The 22,888-nt window shown below is 41.8% G+C and overlaps 2 protein-coding genes across 4 annotated transcripts; one reads left to right on the top strand and one right to left on the bottom strand.

The window, feature by feature from the left end:
- Window positions 1-2,339: 2,339 nt before the first annotated feature.
- Window positions 2,340-21,086, bottom strand: LOC113227748. 2 transcript variants are annotated; one of them, XM_026460737.1, is made up of 16 exons: window positions 20,899-21,086; window positions 6,609-6,704; window positions 6,234-6,314; window positions 6,061-6,153; window positions 5,825-5,962; window positions 5,451-5,751; window positions 5,243-5,342; window positions 5,046-5,169; window positions 4,767-4,908; window positions 4,581-4,696; window positions 4,366-4,489; window positions 3,977-4,287; window positions 3,488-3,611; window positions 3,211-3,406; window positions 3,035-3,132; window positions 2,340-2,946 (listed from the first exon to the last, which is right to left on the bottom strand). In XM_026460737.1, the coding sequence occupies exons 1-16, from the start codon at window positions 20,948-20,950 to the stop codon at window positions 2,676-2,678; spliced, it is 2,367 nt and encodes a 788-aa protein (XP_026316522.1). In that variant the 5' UTR covers window positions 20,951-21,086; the 3' UTR covers window positions 2,340-2,675. The 2 variants fall into 2 exon arrangements, with proteins under 2 accessions (XP_026316522.1, XP_026316523.1); XM_026460738.1 differs by having other exon boundaries at window positions 6,609-6,701.
- LOC113227749 lies at window positions 17,924-20,832 on the top strand. 2 transcript variants are annotated; one of them, XM_026460740.1, is made up of 3 exons: window positions 17,926-18,559; window positions 19,219-19,306; window positions 19,433-20,832. In XM_026460740.1, the coding sequence occupies exons 1-3, from the start codon at window positions 18,065-18,067 to the stop codon at window positions 20,011-20,013; spliced, it is 1,164 nt and encodes a 387-aa protein (XP_026316525.1). In that variant the 5' UTR covers window positions 17,926-18,064; the 3' UTR covers window positions 20,014-20,832. The 2 variants fall into 2 exon arrangements, with proteins under 2 accessions (XP_026316524.1, XP_026316525.1); XM_026460739.1 differs by having other exon boundaries at window positions 17,924-18,559; window positions 19,219-20,832.
- Window positions 21,087-22,888: the final 1,802 nt, after the last annotated feature.

The following is a 22,888-nucleotide window of genomic DNA, read 5'->3' as shown; positions in this document are numbered from 1 at the left end:
TGCCACCTCTCCTTTTTCTATCGTCAAATAGTAATGTGAGAGTGAAATAGGTGCTGGTGAAACTGCAAGCAAACGAGACTTGTCAACTTTATGTCTCAAGGTGACGGGCGTAGGAGCAGTGCTCAAAGTGGCGTTGCAATTGTTAAGGGCCGCTTACCAGCAGGAGCATTACTTGGTCGTCCCCTCAATTTATTATTATAAAAAATAAAATAAAAATTCATTTCCCAAATTGGTCTTACCGGGAATCGAACCCGAGTTTGATAATATATTAATAATCAGGTTAAACAAGAATATATAACTGATAAAATAAATACGTTTTGTAAGTACGTTACTGTCATCATTATTATGATTATATTATGAGCCTGTACTGTCCGCCTCCTTCCACACTTCTCTGTTTTGCGCCACTTAGATTCAGTCTTTTAGGTGCGCGTCTAGCTCGACTCTGTATTGACGCGTTGGTCTGCTGCGAAGTCGTTTCCTGTCTGGGGATCCATAATGTGGTAGATTTCGTCTACGATCACCATGCAGCAGACGTGACGCGCCCAGTCTCACTATAGTTTACCGATGTCTGGGATTTTACGATACTCTATGAGCTGAGAACGAGCTGTGCCGAATGAAACCGAGAAATGCTAGTCACGTGTTATCATGTGTTATGCTCATTTGAGTGAATTCAAACTTCAAAACTCTCCCCTGTAAACTTGTCAATTCGACAAACGATACTTTACGTAGGAAGGGTCGAAATAATAGTATTGTATGTACTTATTTTAATTTAGTAATTCTTATTTTAGATGGCAAAACATCGAGCGAGGAAGGAGGAATTTGCGAAAAGACATTTGCGAAAACCGGTACAAGGCATTACTTAAAAAACAGCAGTTTTGTTGTCCTATGATGACCTTGGTTTGTTGAAAATTACTATGTCATAAGTTATTGCAGAAAATTTCTTAATATTGTATGTACCTGTTTGGTCAGAAGTGCCAATAAAATCAGAACACTTGATTATTATGTTTTGATAGAGACTGATTTAATTTCATTGTAACAGCGTACAAAGTGAGTGCAGTTTAGACCAACGTATTGGACTCGATATTAGTTACAGCAAAATCACTTCTTGAAAGTTGTGTGATATTTTGTTGCGCCATATGTTACAATTTCGATATACAGCAAAATTGCTGCTTGGTTTTGAAAACGCAATTGCTGTAACTAGTATAAAATCCATGTTAAACCAATTTTAAAATAATTTCGTCAATGCTATTTTATGGCTGTTCCGTTTATATACCTCAGAATTTAAAATTGACTTTCAACTAATTCAAATGAAAGAGAAATAATTTTTCGAAATAGTTTTTCGGCCCTGGTGTAAAGTCCTATTTTTCGAGATACGACAAGATCGCTTTCCGGCGATATCTTTAATTCCTGACTTCTCATAATAGTAAACCCAAAACAAAATTTGTTCAGGAATTTCAAGTCTACATTTTCACATATTTTTTCATAGGCACACAGACGCATACAAATTACGTCAACAATAATCTCAGTACAGAGTACTAAAAAAACCGACCTCAAAAGTACGTGGAATTACGTCTATTTGCTAAGTTTCATTGGAATATCCCCTAGTTCGCCACTATACAGGACTTGATACTGGAGATAATAAAAATAGGTTCTCACTATGACACTACTCAAAGTATATCGAGGGAAATACGCCTTGAATTGGAGAAATAGCAAAATCAACTAAATAATTGCTAAAAGTAAATGCTCCTAAATTAAAGTTAGGCGCTATTTATAAAAATGAATCTTCATGCGTGAACAGTCCCCTTCGAGGTGGATGATTTTCTTCAAAATGAAATGGGACCACTATGGAAGTACCCCCTTTCCAACAAAAAAAGAATCATGAAAATCGGTTCACAAATACCGGAGTTATCGCGTAACATACATACAAAAAAAAACATGCAGTCGAATTGAGAACCTCCTCCTTTTTTGAAGTCGGTTAAAAATTTATATGGTAGTTTGCCATTGTCTTTTGTGTGGTGATTAAATAGTCACCTTGTATCTTCGTCTTTGCAGGATTTTAGGGCACTTCGGATGGTTGGCCATAAGAACACACCTAATAACTATAGGGTTGTTCTTACCCTCTGTTATTCATTATTCTCGACCAATTTGTCGCTGCTGGTACATAAGAACTACACTTTCACGTATATACACAGACACTCAATGATATTATAGTTATTTATGCTCACTACCTACTGACATTGGTCGGCGAACTATGCACTTTCCTGTAGCAACAAGATCGTGTAAATAAAAAACTTTTCCATATTTTAATTTCATTTAATTGTGACATCACTTCGCAATTACTGTTATCTACAACGTCATTTATCAAAGTTTCAACCTAGCTGTATAGCGCTAGTGGTTTAGCGCGAAAATATGGCGTGATCAATGGAGGGAACCGAGAGGTTCACTGCGCGTACTGTACTAATGGTAATATTACACTACTACCTTACTTTATTTAGTTCGACAAATCCCTAGTAAGTAGGTGTACGTACTTCATCATGGAGAATCTGAAAGCAATAGTCGTTAAGATCGAAGAAATGGAGTAGATACCACTCCAGGAGTTAGTTAACGGGACACATACATACTAACACGATCTTGACTAGGAAATGTAATATAATATGTCACACGAGATCGCTCGGTCACCGTCGATCTTCTTCGTCGGAGTAGTCGAGGTCTGCGGCGGCGCCCGCGCCGGAGGGCGGCCGGTCCACGTCGCGGCGGCGCAGGCGCGCGTACGACGGCACGGAGAGGACGCCGCACGTGTTGGACGGCCCGTGCAGCCGGATGTAGCCTCCGTCGCCCCAGGCCGCAGAGTAGGTATTCTTCAGGATGAAGTGCGGTTCGCCTCGCTGTTCACCCCATCCCACGGCCAGCACGGCGTGGTTCAGCTTCTTCTTGGGCCCCTTCACACTGCAAGAAAGGCCAATTAAGAACGTTCATTTCCGTCGCCACCGTGGCACCTCACAGTCAACGCGAATAAACACGCGGGGACACGTACCATCGCTCGTCTTTCAGAACGCCTTTCTTGTAGAACATGAAGCTTTTCGGTTTAGCATCGACGACGACTACGGTGGGAGCGTGCCGGCGAATCGCCACCTGTTAGATGGATCGCATTAGTAGTGGTACGCGCGGGCGGCAACACCTCGCCGTGGTCGCGGATCGCGGCGAGCCCACCTTGAGCGCGTCGAGGTCGCCGGGCTGAACGTTGACATGTCCGCTGATGTGGGTGACGGGCGGCACGGGAGGCGCGCGGCACGGCAGCACTCGCTCGCTGTACGCCGTGTATTCGTCGTAGTGCGGCAGACCGCGGTCGCGCACGTAGTCGTACGCGTGTTTAGGCCACGTGCCGCGGCAGCCGTTCGCGCCGTGCCTGCGACACACCACCGCTCAGCTTCCAGTGCTTCGTCCTTCGGTCGACCGGCGACACTCGCCCCGAGGAACTCAAACTTACGAATGCGCGCAGTCTACGAGGCACTGCACGGAGAGCGGCACGAGGCTGCGCGTGCGTATAAACAGCGCGCCCTCCACGGAGCCGACGACCGCGAACGCCCAGCACGAGGAACATGAGCCCTGATCTGGAACACCCGCGGAGTCGGGATTGTCGCACAACTAAAGCGCCTGCGCAGTTACGGCGTTATGTGCCGTACGCTTGTGTGGCGTCATCGGCAAGTACTGTCGTCCGATAAGTACGTAGGTACTTATAAATTAACGTTCGCGCAACATATGGTACACATTGCACAAATTATTGATTTTATGTACCTATTTTGTACATACTTTTTGTACATAAATTCTCCGAACGGACACGAGTTTGACAATGAAGAGAACGACAACGACAACGCCACTTTAATAAATACAGCTATGTATTTTTATGAGCGGGGACTTCAAAGCGGGGATCGGCGTGGCCGGTCGCGAGCGAGTCGCGCGAGACGGCGGCACTCACAGCGCACCGGCGAGACGGCGCCGCGCGGCCGCCAGTCGAACTCCCGCGGCAGCTCCTGCGCGCCGTCCTGCGCCTTGCGGGACGTCGGGGCGGCGTCGTCGCCGGCGCCGTCGTCGGCGTCGCTGAACTGCGTGCCCAGCAGCACGTCCAGCTCCACGTCGAGGCGATCGCCGAGGAAGTTCACCTCCACCTCGAAGGTGGCACCCTCGCGGTTGCAGGAGTTGACGAACCGCGAATGCTGCACGAACAGGTTTTTGCGCACCGCCTCCTCGGTGTCATCCTTGTACTGCCTCTCAAACTCACGGACGAACCTATAACGAACGGTCCGCTAAGATTGCGCTCCTGTTTGACACCACTAAATTTAACGGGGCAGAGGCCGAGCATGTTACCGCTGCAGGCCGTCGTCGTATCGAGGGTCACGTCGCTGCATGGTGAACTCGCGCAGCGGCTCGAGCCGTGCCATCTGTTCCGCGTCTTGAGGGTCTACCCGCTCGCGAACGTCGCACTGCAGATCTGTAATACCGGGTCGCCAATCAACACGGCCAACGAGCTTCGGCAGACAATTGCTGGCACAGACCAACGGGGTCGCCTCAGCTGAACTAACCAAGATCCGCGGAGAAGATGGCCGGGTCGACTTCTTGCGCTCGCACTTCTTCGTAGCGATGTTCGTAGGAGTCGCAGCCGGCGCCGAGCACCGAACTGTCCACCACTACTGAGTACCTAGGACACGCACGAAAGTGAACCGCTATTCGGCGACGCAGTGCAAGCAATCTGCTGCGCTGTGGCGTACCTGACGGGGATGGCCTCTCCTGCGTCGTCCCGGCGCAGCTGCAATTCATGGTGGTAAGTAAGCGCCTCCCCCCTCGCCGCACCCAGTTCTCCCGCGCCGCCCTTCAGCTCGAGCCGCCAGATTTCGCCCTCAGCGCGGTACTCTACGTACAAATATAATACCATACCTATCTAGTACAAGCTCGAAAAACTCGCACGTCTAACCACTAAGTCGAGCTTATCGAGCTTTACGAGTAACCTCTCAGACATGCCTCTGCATTTTGGCATAGACAATGCTCACCTGCAAATGTGAACAGTTCTATATCCGGTAAAGCGGGAAGCGCGCGATCTTCGGAGGAGACGGGCGAAGGATCCGCGAAGCCGCAGCGGCGTACGTCCGCGGCGCCAGTGCGGTCCAAGCGCATCTAAAGGCGGACACAGGTTATAGTGACTCCGAACAGGTTACTGCTGTTGGAATTACACGTCGGGAGAACGGACCTCGACACGCTGCACGCGCCCATCAGGCAGCATGGTGCGGACGGTGGAGGTGGCGCCGCCGTGGAAGTCGACGCGCGCCGCGCCCGTGGCCGCGTCCCACCTGCGCACAGACGAGGAATGGGCCCAGTGCGACCGGCGACCGGCGACTGGCGACCGGCGACCGGCGACCGGCGACCGCGGCCGCCTCTCGGAGGCTGCGAGGGCCTACCAGGCGGTGTAGGGCTCGGCGTAGTCGGCGCGCGGCACGGACAGCGTGGCGCGCAGCATCGTCGAGCGCCTGAAGCGCGGCTGCGGCGGGGGCGCGGCGGGAGTGCGCGGCGAGGGCGAGGGCGGCAGGTACACTCGGGGGGCAAAGGGACGCGGCTCTTGCGGGGGCCGGGAGCCGCCGCTGACGCCGTATTCGAAGCTGGCTCCGACGCGCGGCACGAGCTCGTCGATGACGGCGGGCGGCAGGTGCGGCGCTAGAGACGTCTGCGCGCGGAAGTGCTCCACTAGCTGCTCCGAGGTGACTGTAATGCAATAAACGCGTAAGTCGTAATATCTGCGTTGGTGCGGGTAACCGGCGCTGGCGCCGTCTCTCACCTGCGACCGCAGGCAAGTTATCGACCGGCGGCGTGCCGCCGGCGCCGCCGTAGCGCGTGTCCAAGTCGTATCTGTAGTCGTCGTCGTGCTCTTGCGCGCCGGTTTGCGCCTCGCTGCGGTTCGCATGTGCGTTGCACTCTACAGCAGAGGAAGTTTTACGAGTGTATGAGTTTCTATAAAAAGGCGCCTCATATTCGTCCTTCGCCACAACACAAGGAAAAGGTACTGTGCTTTACCGCCGTTGTTAGCCGAGGGCAGGCCGACAAGCACGGGCAGCGGCAGCACCAGCACCGGCAGCGTGGTCACGTTGACACCTGACACGCCGCCTCCTGGCAACACCAGCACATTCGTTTGTAGATCAAGTAGTTAATGCCGTACCGATTGGAGCGGTGGCTCGTTTGACACTCACCGAGGGTAAGTTCGTAGGGGAAAGGTGTAAGAGCTCGGTGGGAGGCGCTGGAGTCAGCGGTGCGACCGCGGTACAGGCTGACTGCGGACAAGAGCGATGCTAGTCATGACTCATGAATTAAATTAGTACAAGTACGTCTTTGATAAGAATACTTCTTTGACTCATTGTGAGGCTTACAACTGCAGTGGTCTTTTATCAAGCTTTTGTGGCTAGTTCAACTGTGCACACTGTTCCCATGCTATATTTACATTTCTGAAGAACTGTTATTGGCTCTCAGTTGGTATTATAATTATTCAATTTAGTTTTAACCTGTTGGTCTTCCTTTTAGATAACAAATAAATAAAATAGCGTCTCGTACAACGGTACAGTACTTACAGAGTCTATCGTAGAGCTGCTGCGCCGAAACAGGACTCGGCGCGCGATCGGTCGCGAGCATCGGCATCGTTCGCCGGACGTTGCGCCGCGCCCCTGCTATCGCATCCGTTAAGAAAACAACATATAGTAATACGTAAGTGTACAGTACTCTTCCTTATTTAACAGTTCAGAGTTTACGTGATAATTATACACAATACTTAGCGCGCGTAATCCTAGGTCTGTGATAGTACTTCATAGTTTTTAAAAAGGTGAAATCCCTAAACAGATATGAATTAAAGTTTTACTAAATTATTATTATTATATTTTGGTTTATTATACCAGTACTTGATGCACACAGTAAGTGTCGATTGCCTGTTGCAAACTTTCCTGTCGGACAAGTGGGACTTTAGAAACTTATCTGACGAAATTTTACTTAGAAAAAGAAAGAAAGAAAGAAATAAGGAGGTGCCTCAAATAATTTGTTAGTAATTTTAACACTTACAATAATTCGTCGGTATATATTTTAGCTTAACCGTAAAGTTCGGTTTTATACGAATGCGCTCGGACCGAGTGCGCTCGTACGCGCTGGATCGTACAAGAGTCCACTCGGATTTCGGTTTATACACCTTACAAGTTCATCAGCATCCAAGTAGCATTTGTTTCTTTTGTTTTCATAAAATGATCCGAGTATACTCGTAAGAATAGAACCGCGTCCGAGTGCGCTCGGATCACGTGTTTACACGCTACGAGCAGCACCCGAGCGCACTCGTATAGTGAAAACCGAGCTTTACGATAAATAAGAATTAACTTAGGTGACGCCTTCGTTGTACGGCCACTGCGCATGGCCGGCCGGTTTGAACGACGATGTTACCAAAGAACAAGTGATTCGGTACCACCACTGCCACCGCAACCAGTTGACATTGTAACTCATTAATTAGGTGGCTTCTTTCAAGGTGAGGAGAACACCTTCGCATTTTTAACAATTTGAATATTATTACGGGCCGCTGAGGCCCGCGGCGGAATTTAGTACGATTGTGCAAACCGAATCTCGCGCCTCGCGTTACATAACGCGCCGAACTTCGCTTTGACTAAATGTCGCCGACATTAATAGAACCTTTGTTCTGTAGATTCGTGTTGTCAGGGCTATTTACAAACTAGACCCCGAGTGCCTCTGATATAACTTTGAAGCTTCAAATTTGTTTGAATTAGTTTAAGGAAATTGCACTGCCACTTTGTTTATTTATAATCAAATAGCACAAACAGGTTCATACCTACATACGCCAAATATTTTCATACAACGTGATTGATATTAACACAAGAAACAGAAATAAACTGGCTTTTCTTGTCAATTAAATCCGTTAAATGATAAATTGTAGCTTCTGCTAACTGGGATGGCAAAGGTCACAGGAGCAGGGGGATTCGGTCGGCTCATTCGGGTCGTTTCTGCCTGTATTATTTTTGAACCAATGATTACAAATTACAAATAATTCATTCTTACTCGTTCACCTCAAAGAAATGTCCCTAGGGATTGGTATTTTAGTAATTGACTAATGTTGTTGTTTATCATTTGACATGTAATTTGCTTGCTTATGAAATAAACTTATTTTAAAATGTAAATTTATGTTGAGCTATGCGCCCGCGCAGCCTCTGCTGACCGAGATACAGAGAATCGCATCGAGTTCGTTAAATAACTGCTGATTAAAACTCGCACACGCACGGGTGACCTATCACTTCACATTGTAAAACACGATCAATAGAAACGCCAGCTTCTCTTACGCGGTCAATTGCCGCTGTATTTACGTAGGCACCTAAATGCGACGTCCAACTTTCAATGGAGTCGCTAATACTAACGACGTTTGCATAATTACTTGGTTAAGGTGGAGTCTATTATAAGGCGTGATTCGTGTTTTTGCAACGTAGAGTGAAGTCGAAAAGTTACACTCTTCAATGCCTACTGGCAATCGTTGTTCTCGAGGCGCCCATTGTTGTCAGTGGAACGAAAAAGTCACTCAGTGCCCGTTACGATATCTTTCATTCGGATCCTGATCGAATGGTCTCAGAGCCTGAAGTCGAGATCAGTGTCAAAGGTAACTAACTCACTTAATAATCTACTTTACCTACTCGCGTTTCAATCTAATCAAATCAATTGTTAATTAAGTAATTACTGACATTATTCTAGCACACCAACCTAACGCATCCATTGAGCTATTCGGTGAGTCTACTGTACCCTTGGACTTATACTGTTGTTGTCTGTATAGATAAATAACACGATTATTATAAAATTCGCGCGTCCGTTTTGCAACCGCCGTTTTGTACCGATGACCCAGAAAATTGCATCAGCTCATCGCCGACCGTCCAACGCACTCGCACTGCGCGGGCGCTTCATCTAAAATATCTAAATCTTAATTTCACAGTGTTGTAGTAGCCTACATATTATAGAAACAGGCATGTAAGTATCTGAGTATATTTTCAAAAAATAAAAACATTTTAAGATTGTTTTGGTAGAGTCGACGAGTGTCTAATTAACAAATAACACTGCGAAAACATGAGGTGAGTTTGATTAACAGGCAACATAAGGAAGGTACCCTAAAAAAACCCGCCCGATAATAAGGCCCAGGAATTCAAAAGTAGATAATTAGTTTATTGAATATGAGGATGTTTCACCACCATGATTTTTTTTTTCTCAAATTACTCCACTAGTTTGTTATAATTATTAATACAAAGAACGAACACCTATTTTAAAAGTAGATATTTCAATTAATTTCTACATACAGAACGGACCAATAAGGACGCACATAACGCGGGGGCGACGACTGGCGTGGCCACTCAGATGCTCCACCGCATTGTCAATTAGGCCGCTCTCAGTCACTACTTACTGGGCGACAATAAGACTTACTCTATCAGTAAGTATGTAAGTAGTATAAGTAATTAGACTTATTCAATCGTGATTTCTATTAACTTATTTATGTCAAATATTCATTTCGAGTTCTTAGGTTTTCGCGATTTCATAGGAAATTTATTTATTTATAAAGAAAACATTCTTTTGGACTTACAGCTTAAGCCAAAGCGTCCAACAAGACGTAAAGATAATGTAAAATTTAAATATAACATATAAAATACAAAATAATACTTAAAAAACTAAACAAAGAAAGAAAAAAAGTAAATACACACAACTTTACACAATTTACTACAATGTAACACTTATCTTAAATTTACAAAGCGACTTCAGACCGCTGAGAGGACACGCCACTTGTCGGCAAACAGATCAGCCTCCCGGATCTGAGGATCTAATCTCGATCTCCGTCCGACATCCGTCTGAAACAATTACTGCCAAATAAGCAATACTTGACCAAATGAAAAGACGCGTGATGCGAATGCGCTTCGTACTTGATACTTGTCTTTTAATTTTGTCGAATATTACTTATTTGACAGTAATTGTTTCGGACGGATGTCGGACGGAGATCGAGAGTAGACCCCCTGAGCCAGAAACTCGTTGAGCATTGCGATGGCTCTGGTGGTGGGTGCGTTCAGGCGTGTCGGGAGCGCGCGCGCGTTCAAAATGGCAGGGCAAATACGTTTCGTGCGCGCCGCGTCCTATGTCCGGCCACACTTGCATACCGATCCGGCACAAATAGACCAAGCTTTTCCAAGACAGATTATCCACTTTAGGGCATAAAAGTGAGTAGGCAATAGTGAGTATGTGTCTTTAATACCCATCTCAGTTCCAGAGTTTCTAAACCGACCATACCCGAAACAAATAGAGATGGACACAGAAACGGAAATGGATACACAATTGAAACTATTTACTATACCACCTCAGTCAACCGTGACCATAGGACCAGTAAAGGGCCCGTAACATCGGATTGTTTGAAAAAACATATACACGCGATTTAAATCCGGAAAAATAGTTTAATTTCCTACCAAATATTTATTATGCATTTATTATTTTTTATATTTGTTAAACACAAGCTTGACAACGCAATTGTATAATTTGAAAAATAATTATTTTGGGCCTTTGTTGCGGCCACGGGCTATGATATTATGCTCACTGGCCACGGGTAACAAAAACATAGCTTGCATCATAATCCAAGTGAATATTATCTTTTGTCATAGGTAGGTATAACTGTTTGTAGGTTGGGTATACGTAACGTAACATTTATAAAACATAATGTAAGTATGTTATTATATGAGGATATTAATACGATTCGATGTTTGTGCAAATAAAAACCAAAAAGCAAAATGCAAATGTAAAAAAAAAATGTTAGAATATAAATAAAGTGAGCTGGGCCTTATTTCCCCAATGCCTAACTACCCTGTACAAATGGAATAGAACGGAAGATGTAAATCGTTATGTCATAGATAACCTGTTGATGAATATTGGTACGTGGATACAATTGTGATACAATCTCAGCACAGAGTACTAAAAAAATCGACCTCAAAAGTCATTTATCCCCTAGTTTGCCACCCTTTTTATTTTACTGGGGGCTACCTTACGGTCCTTCCCACAAAAAAGAATCATCAAAATCGGTTCACAAATCGGCCGGAGTTATCGCCTAACATACACAAAAAAATACAGTCGAATTAGGAACCTCCTCCTTTATTTATTTTTTTTTTTTATTTCCCTCGTGAGTTTGGGTGTAATTTGTGGTTGTCTATGTGTGTGTCCATGGCACCCGCGACACAGGGTTTCCCTAGTGCGGGGCTATGTTGAGTGTGTGCGTTATTATTATTATTTATTTATTTCTCTTTACTATTTCGAGATGTTTTAGTCGTTTTCCGCAAACTTACCTTTCCTACTGTTATATATATTTTCTTTAGCTTAGTTTGTCTGTTTTTCTCCTTCTTCCTTTTAACTTGTTTCAGAGAATAAAGAATAAGAGAACGGACATTCTCCGCCCCTCCCTAGCTTTAGATACCGCACCACGCCCCGCAAATTGCCGGTCACATTGACTGAACTACAACAAGACTGCCGGCGAGCCGTTTTCACGCGAAAATGGCTTTGATATTTGAATATAGTTTTCATTTATTAATTACGAAACTTGTACGTTAATATAAAACATAATTTTACGTTACTGTTTACAGTGGTCGTGAATTGTGCTGTGTACGGCTGTTTATCATCATTTTCCGAAAGATGAAACGAAGTAAGTAAAAAAAAAACTTATGTCTGAGACTCATTCAGTTATTGCTTTCTTCATTTATTTACTGCAGAGTAATATACATATGTATGTATAATAAATACAGATTTATTATATCAATATAATGAGACGCCATGACTTCGCGAATTTTCTATTCGTATTGCCGATAAATATTACGTAGGTAGTGAATATATCTAATTATTAGGGGTTAAAGTATGAAATTGCCGTTTTATTGCAATAGGTTCTTTGAATTTTCATAGAATCTTCATGGTTTGAGGTTTTCGAATGAAACTTTTTTCAAATAGTTTCTGTGATTTTTTTTTTTTAAATTTGAAACATTTGAATATCGACTTTCAATTGTTTTTGTTATTCAATTTAGACAAAAAAGATGGATACTGCGAAAATTCGAGTGATTTTTGAATACGAGTTCCGACGCGGAACTAACGCGGCAGAAACAGCCCGCAATATCAATGCTGCGTTTGGAGAGGGGTCTACTAATGAACGCACCGTGCGATTTTGGTTTAAACGCTTTCGTGATGGAAATTTCGACTTAAAGAACGAGCCACGAGGAAGACCGCCCACACAGGTGAATAACGATGAATTAAGAGAGATAGTGGAAGCCGATCCTAGTCAAACTACCCAGGAATTAGCGGCATGGTTTAACGTTACCTTACCCACAATATTGACTCACTTGCGTCAAATCAATAAAATAAAAAATACGAAAAATGGGTGCCTCATGATTTGACTGATCTGCAGAAAGAAACGCGTGTTGAAACTTGTGTTGCATTGTTGAACCGGTACAGAAATGAAGGAATATTAGATCGAATTGTAACATGTGATGAAAAGTGGATTCTTTATGATAACCGGAAAAGAAAAATGCAATGGCTGACCCCAGGTCAAATGCCACAACAGTGTCCTAAAGCAAAACTTACCAATAAAAAGGTAATGGTAACTGTTTGGTGGTCTCAGCATGGTGTTATTCACTATAGTTTTCTCCGATCTGGTCAAGCAATAACGGCAGATGTCTATTGTGCCGAACTCCGAACCATGTTGACAAAACTAGCAGTAAAACAGCCCCGACTCATGAATCGATCTTCACCATTATTGCTCCACGACAACGCGAGACCTCACACAGCACGAGAAACCATTTTGACCCTTCAGGAACTGCAGTTAGAAACCATTCGTCATCCTCCGTATTCACCAGACCTTGCTCCAACGGACTACCATTTTTTTCGTGATTTGGACAATTATCGACGTGACAAGAAGTTTTCTTCCCAGGAGGCAGTACAAAATGCTTTCACACAGTTTGTGCAGTCTAGATCGTCGGAGTTCTATCGCAAAGGCATTAATAACCTTCCCATTAGATGGCAGCAATGTATAGATAATAATGGCAACTATTTTGATTAAATAAATTTGTTAAAAATTTAAAAAATAAACAATTTAGATTTTCAGTACAAATCGGCAATTCCATACTTTAACCCCTATTATTAACTAAACTCGCACAAGCAATTTCAAATACTTTGGTTACCTTACTTAAAAGTACATGTCCGATATATAACATTTTAAGTGCTTTTAATATATTTTTGAAATAAATCTTCAATATTACTCTAGTTAGTGAATTAATGAAAAATATAATAATATATCGATATAAATACATAATAGACATGTATAATTATTAGGATTCTATTAATAGAATCATATATAACAGATTCGCGTTAGAATTTTCGCTATGTTGCCGCTCTGACCACGTAACGTAATAGTGCGAGAAAGTGATGGGTAACCCTGCCACTTCACGCACACATTTGCGCGTGTGCAGATAGCGCCTTGCTGTACGTAGTAGTAGTAGGTAAATAACTTTCCACCGTTGTATGGAGTGTCCGGGGCGAGCTTGTTTGCCAAATAAAGTTTTCATAGCTTTTATCCCCTGGGGGATTGACTTGGGGGATCCTGGTGGACTGAACAGATAATACTGCGCTCTTGGTGCAGAATTGTCAAACACGATCACTTCCTTTACAAAACTCAAAATATAATTAAAAAGTTTATAACTATACAGGATGTTGATTTGCATTCTCGCCATATTTCAGAAATTAATAATAGAAATAATGCTTATGTAATCATCTAGAAATATTTAAAAAATATTCTGTTCAATATTCTGGCTAATTGTATCTAGTAAAGTTTTGTAAAATTATCCCGCAAGTGTACTCACCATTTGGTACATTTGGTACTTACCAACTTTAGGTTACATGAAAGTAGTGCTAGAAGTACCTAGCTCCACAGCTGGCGGGATGCTCCGTACCGGAACTAACCATAGATATGCAGAGTTTCGTTTCAACTTAGCATATTCTTCATAACAGAAAAAGCAGAAAGAAACCAGAGATGATTTTTGCGCACAATTCTTCGACACTCGTAATCTGCGTAAACTAAACGTTTCACATCATGCCATAAGAACGCACTTTATGGTAATGCACATGGTAGCGGTTTGTTTTTGTACTTACTCTTGTTTACATCACACACAAACACGTCGCATTTCGTGGGAAACTAGTACGTATACACGATGAACGCAGACGCAATACGCAAGGTGGACTGATGATCTAACAAGTAATCACGCGCTCGCATACGCGCTCAATACGATGCTCCCCTGTCTCTACTCTAATAGATCTAAAATTCTAAAATGCATATTTTCTGCGCATACTGCGCATAGGTCATTGTTCAAATGGTTGCCGGTACCTGTGCCACGTGTAGTGTAAGCAGCGTTGCCAATTTATGGGGAATTACCCAAATTGCGGGGAATTTCAACTAGATTGGGTATTTTGTGGGGATTGGCGCTATGTGGGGAAAATGTGGAGATACTGACGTTTTATGATTTTGTTTAATCTATCGACTGCTGATGCATCGCTAGTTTGATCGTTATAGTTAGAAACACTGTGATGAACTATATCGACGTGTTTTTCAACATCGCACATCACTCGCATTATTAACAAGCAGCTTAAATAGAATTATTATCAAAACTCTTGGTTCTTAATTGTAAAATTACCAGTCGGTGCGTTTTGAGTTCGCGATCCTTTCTCCCATTCAGGCCGATTCCCTATATGAAGAAAAAGGAAATCAGCTATTGATAAACAAAGCCGAGCAGTCGGTACTTCCACATCGTAACTAACCACTCGGCATTCGTCAACTTTAAATATTAAATATAGGTCGAAACTTAATTTACGCTTTGATTTTTTCCAACATTAACCCTAGTACCAAATGCGCAACAAGTAATTAAGTTATTTAATCTTGTAAGGCAAAGAAAAATGTTTTTTTTTTCAAAGTTTGATTAATGTTGAATCTCGTTAAAAAAATATTTAAGGGATTTAAGGTCGTCTTTTATAATTTGCTTTACATTTGACATTCTGTTTACATTCACAGCAAACGTTATAGCTGGTAACATTCGAGTTTCTTAATTCTTTATTATATTTTTAAGCGATGTATTTGTAATAAATAATGAAAACTCTATATGTGGCGAAATTTGTGGAGAAATAAAATTTGGATCATATTCCATGAGCTTTGTTCTCTCCAAATTTGGGGATTTTAACCGTGATTTTTGGGGATTTTGAACAATTAGTATTGGCAACGCTGAGTGCAAGTCAATAACCTTTGGATCAAATTACCGCAATGAAATAAAAAATAAGAATTTAGGATTTTTTTAAATTAATTTTTAGTGATTTGGTTTCAGTTTCGGACATAGAATGACCTCTGCAAATATGGCGCGAATACAAATCAACACATTGTATTTCCGAAATTATTTCAGTGACAGTTATGTTCTACAATACTGAAATCTTTCAAATATGTTTAAACAATTACATAAAACGAAAATATAATGTGGCTTATCTCTCACAGAAAACACCCGCATAATTATATTGTAAGAGTGTGAATACTTTCAGGTCGCATCGCTTTCGCACGATCGGTTGGAATGAAGTGACAGCGTGTCACTTCCACACACATGAACTGAAGAAATATATTTTTTATAATAAAAATGTTAAAAAATATACTTTTACTTGTATGTTGTCCCCACATACAAGTAAAAGCCTCAGTATTCCCTGAGCGGCAGAAGTCGCTCAGCATCGCTCTTACTCTTGTTAGGAGGTTGGAACGCCGTAATAGCGTAAATGGCAAGGCGTTGGAACTCGTCTCGTCATATCCCAATGACAGAATTCAGAAATTGTAGACATATAGTGACTTCTTTGGGTTCTCCGGTGGGTGGGTAAAAATGGGTGTTCCGCAGGGCTCAATACCCATAACCATATTAACGATATCCTCTCTATGGTAGTTTATTGGTTTAATGCTAACAATGTATTGCTTAAAGTCAAGAAGACAGTGTGTTCAATGTGAATTACCTAACTTCAATGATTTTCACATATATCTTCCTTGGCCAGCAGATTAAGCTCCGCTGCATACGCAGTCCGTAGAATACGTGAGCTTACCGATGTTGCTACTGCTAAACTAGTTTATTTTAGTTACTTCCACAGTATGTGGATTTCCACAGTGTGTATCCTACGGGTTTCTCATGTGGGGTAAAGCGGCAGATATACAAACCATATTTGTGTTGCAAAAACGAGCGATTCGTTCTGTGTACCGTTTAGGTTCTCGGGTTTCGGTCAGAGAAAAGTTTAAGGAGACTGGTATCACGACTGTGACATCACAGTACATGTACTCAAATATTTTATATGCCCGTAAAAATATACATAATTTCAATAAGAAAGAAGATATCCATAATATTAACCTTAGAGCTAAGTCCAAACTCATGGCACCACGATTTCGTTTAACCAAGGTAAACGACTCTTTTATGGGGAACTGTATACGCTTTTACAATAACATTCCGGAGCATATATTAAGATTATCATTGCCTAGGTTTAAAAGCTACTTTAAGAATATTTTGATTGAAAAGTCATATTACAAAATAGAAGACTACGTGTTAGATAAAGATGTAGCTCGGAAGCGTTTGCGATTATAAAATTACCAAAACTTTCGTTTAAAAAATACCAAGACGTGTAAAAACCGATACATTGGTCTATTTCAGGTACTACGTTCACAGTTTAGTGACAGACGGCAATTTGCTAGGGCGTAATGCCGCCGATAGGTATATACTCGTATACAATCTGGGCCCCGGAGTATCTTTGATAAATAATTCAAAGAAATTAACATCTTGCACTAGCGCCGCAGTCATTTTTTTATGAAAAATAGTGATAAACATTTGTAACATTAATTCGAGGAATAAAAATATAGTCGTCATCACAAATTCACAAATTCAATGAAGGGGTAGTGGACACGCTTCTATATCTAATAAAGTTCCGTCTGATTCACAATTTGTCGTCGACGTGGAGTATAAAAACTTAATACGTATAGGCTATTTATTATAGAGCCTCTGCCTTCTGCGTACTTGAACGACACAAATCTTTGGTAGTGACCTGTGTAGTTGTTGTAGTCTATGACATTTTAAAATAAATATGTAAACACAGGTTTTAGCCCAGGGATTTGCACTGTGAGCGCTGGATGACGAGGTCCCTGATTCAATTCCCGGTAGGCCAATTTGGAGAATGTACTTTTGTTAAATTGATTCTGGTGTGGCTATTCTGAGTTATAAATGTGTAAAATTTTATTGTTTATTGACAAAAAACAAGCCCAAACTATCTTTCTCTCTCTCTCTCATTCTTGAGTAGAAGAGTTGCATCAGTGTACCTAACGATATGTGAAGTAAAGAATATTTGAGATTTGAGTTTTAATGTAACTTGTTACTTTTATTGTGTACCCCAAACAACACATGTGACTTTCGTAAATTAGTCGATCGAGCACATGCGGCCCTCAAACTGAAAATCAAACTGAGAAAAACTCAAAACCTTACATAACACCTACTTTAGGCGTTATCACTAGTTCAATATTTAAATAATTGCAACAACTTGTGATGTTAATAAAGTATCTACAATGTGGGCTGGGAGAAACTTGTGAAACTTTTCAACACTTTTCACGTGACAGCCCTTACCTGCTTATCCTGATTATTATATTTTTCAATAAGGCTCACGTAATGAAATTGTTTTAATTTAGCACAGATTTGCTAAATTAAGCCATTTTCGCAATAAACCTATACAATAAAAAAGTACTTCTACATTTTATTTTTCATTTTAGAGACGTCAAAAACCGAAACGAAGCAGCTGTAAGGTGGGTATAGACTACAACATTTTCTGGAGCATTTCTGTGTAATGTAACGTTCTTACGAATGGTACAATACAGGCAAAAGCTCAGTTTCCTAAGCATTTCCATGTAATGTAACGTTCCTGCGAATGCTCGGCGTTATGTTACGGGTAAATGCTCACAGCGAGTGTGCATTTACCAACATTTCGTTGTACCTTGCGTTCATTCTTTTTTGAAATGTCGGACCTACAAGCTGCATGTGCTGCGTTTATCTTGATGAATTATATTAGAAGAAAAAAGAAAAATAGAAATAGAAGATGGTGGCAAATGAACATTTACAATAGAAGACAAACTCTTGGAGGTGTGCAATTATTGTTAGACTTAAAATCGCAGGAATTAAGTGGTCAATATAAGAACTTTACTGCCCTATCTTCAAGTGATTTTGAAAGTTTATTGAATTCAATTGGTGTTAAAATATCAAAGCAAAATACACGATTCAGAGTTTCAATTACGGCGAAGGAGAGATTAGCATTAACTTTACGTTATTTAGCTACAGGTGATTCCTTCGTTAGTTTACAGTATCTTTTTAGAATATCAAGACATAGTATTGGGAAGATAATTCCAGAAGTATGTGAAGCAATAACAGAGGAACTGAAAGAAAACATTCACGTGAGTATCATTATACTTTATTTAAGATCAATTCAAATCATTCAAATAATCTGAGATGTGACTCATCATATCAAAGTTACTGCTATCTTGAGTATCGCCCCCGTCTGTATCTGCTTCACCGGCTCGACTCGGACCTCGGACTTCATTGGAAGTTGCAGCTGCTATAGTCTCTTCGATAGAGAAAATTCTGTCTGTATTTGAGTCACAGGATCGGTTCTGACTTACAAAGGATTCATTTGATGTTGAAGCTGTATTATATCCTCGAGATGTTTCGTTCCTATAATTATCTCTATAGTGTTGACTGTATCCACGGGGATAGTTAAATTCTCCTTGATCAGCGCTAAAAAGTATATTCGATATGAGATGTTGCACATAGTTTTTGGTCCCTTCATTATATTTTCTTAATTTATTGGCGATAAAAGTACCGTAACTTGCTAACTCGTCATTATTAAAATCACTTTTCATAGCGGTTTTTTGCAATATATCAAATGCAATTTCCATTTTTTTGTCGTCATCTGTATTGATTTTGGAAACCATTTTCCTTTTCTTTTTTATAGGATGTGCTGACTGCGACTCGCAATCAGCCGTAGTAGCCTGCATGTGATTTTCCTCGGTCTTGTTATCAGCCTGAAATTATAAAATATATATTTTTTTTGCAGATGCCAAATTCACCTGAGGAGTGGTTACAAGTGGCAGAAGGTTATGAGAAAATATGGCAATTCTCCCATTGTATAGGCGCTATTGACGGTAAACATATAGTAATTCAAGCACCACCTGCAAGTGGCAGTGAATTTTATAATTATAAGGGGTTTTTTAGTATTGTACTTATGGCAGTAGTGGATGCAAATTATAAAATTATTTACATTAATATAGGTTGCCAAGGACGAATATCAGACGGTGGAGTATTCCATAACAGTATGTTATATAAAAAACTACAAGATGAATCATTGAATTTGCCACAGCCCTCTACACTGCCAGGTAGGCAAATGTTAATGCCATATTATTTCATTGGCGATGAAGCTTTCCCTCTTATGCAAAATATGATGAAGGTTTACTCTGGAATGCATCCCAAAGGATCTACTAAAAGATTGTTCAATTACCGACTCTGTAGAGCTCGGCGCGTAGTTGAGAATGTGTTTGGACTACTATCGTCAGTATTCCGTGTTTTGCGAAAGCCTATATTATTGAACCCCGATAAAGCTAAATTGATTGTAAAGTGCACATGTCATTTGCACAATTTCATTAGAAGGAATTCAGAAGGAATATGCTTACAAGAAAACATCTCACAAGACAATAATACCAGTGATTATAACGAGGGCCATGCATCATTTCTTCCGCTTGCAAATCAACATCGAAACTTATCAGAAAGTGCTTTTGCAAAAATAATGAGAGATGAAATTGCTGAATACTGTTCTCAAGAAGGTGCGTTGGAGTGGCAAAACCAATATGCGTAGATACTTACAAATTTTAATATAGAAATACCTTTTAAAAAAATAACTCACCGAATCATCAACGGGACGTGGTTTATTCCTATCCAGCATAAATTGTAAGCTTTGGTACGCAAACCACGAACTTTTGTAAATTTCATCTGCTCCTGTAAATGTAAATAAAAAAAAACAATTTAAAATAAATTCGTCTTTTTCATTTACGTAATATTTTTATCCAAACTGAATATATCTGCTGTGTTATGTATATTTGCATTTATTGTCATCACTAACCTTTTCCAGTGCCAACACTTTTTTCAATCTTCATTTTTTCTCTTCGAAGAGAAGCTAGAAGGCTTGTCATTTTTTTTCTGCAGTCATCAGCAGAGATCTCCATTTCGGCAGCAATATCTTGCCACGCGTCGTTTTTTAATATTTTATTGTAATGTTGAGCGTGATTAGGATCCCATAAAATTACATGATTCCTGTATTTTTCAATAAACAATAAAGTTTTTTCACTATCCCACGACATAGTTGAATAGAAAATAGATAATAAGTATAAATAACAAGCTAATGCAATGCACGTGTAAAATCACAGCGTCAACTTGAACAACTAAACGACCGCGCGGACCGCGTGCGTCTTTCGTCCCTCTCCCTCCGCGTCACCCCGCAACCGCGCCTCGCCCGCACTCGTGGCTCGACGAAATGTTACACCAATACGCTCGTTGGTTTGTAACAAAGAGGCGAGCGTGCTCGACGTTTAGTTCGTAAGAGGATGATACACTAGAACATATCATAGAGCGGCTCGTTGTTCTGTTACAAGTAAATGTTGTAGTCTATACTCACCTGTAAATAAGCGTATTGAAAACTTTTGACATTGTGCCGCTGATAACTTGTCAGGGCTAGTGCACTCACCGGTGGTGGCGGCGACGGCGGCGAGGATCACTAGCAAGGAGACGCGCCACATGGCGTCGTCGCGGGGTAGTCGGCCTAGCGTGTGTCGGCTTCAGTAGCAGCCAGGAGTAGCCAGGTGACGTCGACGAAGCAGTACGCGGCAGCACCGACGAGCGGCGCGCGGACACTGCCGGCCGCTGTGAGCGCCTGCGGCGTCTTTGGCGTCCGTCTATTGCCGCCCCTCTATCTGCCTTTCTATCGCCGCCCCAAAGTTTCTCGGTACTGGGACACCGAAAGAAATCATAGAGATCCACTTGCTACAAATTCGAATCAATACTGTACCGTACTAACGCACCTAACCTACAAGTTCCACCGCTCCGTAAAGCTAAGCTTGTCGATGCGAAAGAATTAAAAAGAAATCAATGCTCCGGGTTCCTCGTTCATTCCGCTTGTTTAATTTCCTCGAAGATCATCGAGTGTTCTTGAAATAAGTAATACACATTAGAAGGTCCGTTTGTTGAGTAACAAAGTCGTTTATTAGTTTTTGTTACCGCGACGATTAGCAGATCTCGCGACGCGATGTGACGGAGCGAAGGTTAGCCGAACGATGCGTTCGCTTCGGTCATATAGGTATTGTGGCACAGACACCAGAAATTAGGAGATCACTGGACCCTTCACTCGTTCTTTGACGCGTTCAGATGCATGCTTGATCAATGAACAAATTGTAAGTTAGGTACCTACGGTAGGCACAAAGCACTCGTTAAGCGGTTCTCACATAATCACGGATCGTCACGAGAACGGCCTCAATTTTAGTAAGAGTCATGTATGACGTAAGCTAAATAAAAGTTAACATTAAAGTTCACCGTCTCTGTGAGTCGGTGTGTCGTGTCAAATCGTAAGCGTCCTATGCACGTTCATGCACTGCACAAGTACTTTTCGCATCGGAGTAAGTAGAGGCTATTGCCTTCCATTCGCTACTATCAACACGTACCAATACTTTCTTACATGCTCGTCGGTTAAGGATAACTCTTGGTCTGCCCTTAACCGACACCTTCCTTCAGGACGTCGTCAATTCGGTAGTGGCAAGTTCGCCTCTCGGCACTCGAACACGTGTCCGCTCCGTCTTGCCTTTTAAATCCTTCACTCTATCCCTTGAGATTGCGACCAACAAAGCTGTCGTACAAACAACTCCGCCTTTGCATTTCTAAAACAAGACTCTCTTTCAAGAGGAGTAAGAACGTCTGTTACCCGACGGAAACTTTATCGTCATCGTCGTTATTGCTCACTTAACTGAAGAATTCCATGTATGAAATGTGAAGCGCAAAACTAACAGTGAATCCGGAAGTCGCAGAAAGCCGTCAATAATAATGATATAAGCGAAATCGCCTCACACGCAAATACACCCACAACTCTGTGACATACTAGCATAAAATTAGGTATAACATATGTATATAATACGTGTACATGTATTTATTCACAACGATACGTAAGGTAGCATAATGTTTGAATAAAGTCTTTGAACAAAGAATGTTCGGCCCCAATAAAAGTAAACCCGGAGGGGGCGGCGATGCCGGCTTTCTGGTTTGACATATTATTATACGTACAATCGCCTGCATTAATTGCATACATACACATAAATAAAATTTCAAAATAGCAATCGCGTAAACCTAACAACTCGATTTTGTAAAATTGTTAAATTATTTTAGCCGTTAAACATTTGCCAGCATAAACTACTATTTATGTTATTACTAAGTATTATAAAAGGGATTTCTATTCCCTCTACGTGCGCAAAATAAGGCGCAGGCGACTGTACATTTGCCTGGTGGTTGGGATTGCCATACGCTCACAAATACTAATACAAAACGCCAAAATATCGCATTATGATTAGGGCTACTTTTTGAAGGGCCCGCGCAACCCTTTAACACTGCGGTCACCACTAATTATTAGGCGGCGTGGCCTCGATTGGTTCAATCTTGTCTGGTTGAGATTCGTTGAGTTACACCCAGGCACC

The sequence above is a fragment of the Hyposmocoma kahamanoa genome, unplaced genomic scaffold (genome assembly GCF_003589595.1).
Source record: "Hyposmocoma kahamanoa isolate Upper Pololo Valley unplaced genomic scaffold, ASM358959v1 215, whole genome shotgun sequence".
NCBI lineage: Eukaryota > Metazoa > Arthropoda > Insecta > Lepidoptera > Cosmopterigidae > Hyposmocoma > Hyposmocoma kahamanoa.
This window is presented reverse-complemented; position numbering and strand designations above follow the sequence as displayed.

What these genes read in the sequence shown, in the direction of transcription:
- LOC113227749 (XM_026460739.1), top strand. Translation starts at nt 18,065, where the DNA reads ATGCTCACAGCGAGTGTGCATTTACCAACATTTCGTTGTACCTTGCGT. An exon ending in AACTGAAAGAAAACATTCAC is followed by an intron (nt 18,560 to 19,218) that starts GTGAGTATCATT and finishes TTTTTTTTGCAG; the next exon opens with ATGCCAAATTCACCTGAGGA.
- LOC113227748 (XM_026460737.1), bottom strand. Translation starts at nt 20,950, where the DNA reads ATGTGGCGCGTCTCCTTGCTAGTGATCCTCGCCGCCGTCGCCGCCACC. An exon ending in AGAACTGTTCACATTTGCAG is followed by an intron (nt 4,909 to 5,045) that starts GTGAGCATTGTC and finishes ATTTGTACGTAG; the next exon opens with AGTACCGCGCTGAGGGCGAA. An exon ending in CATCTTCTCCGCGGATCTTG is followed by an intron (nt 4,490 to 4,580) that starts GTTAGTTCAGCT and finishes CCGGTATTACAG; the next exon opens with ATCTGCAGTGCGACGTTCGC.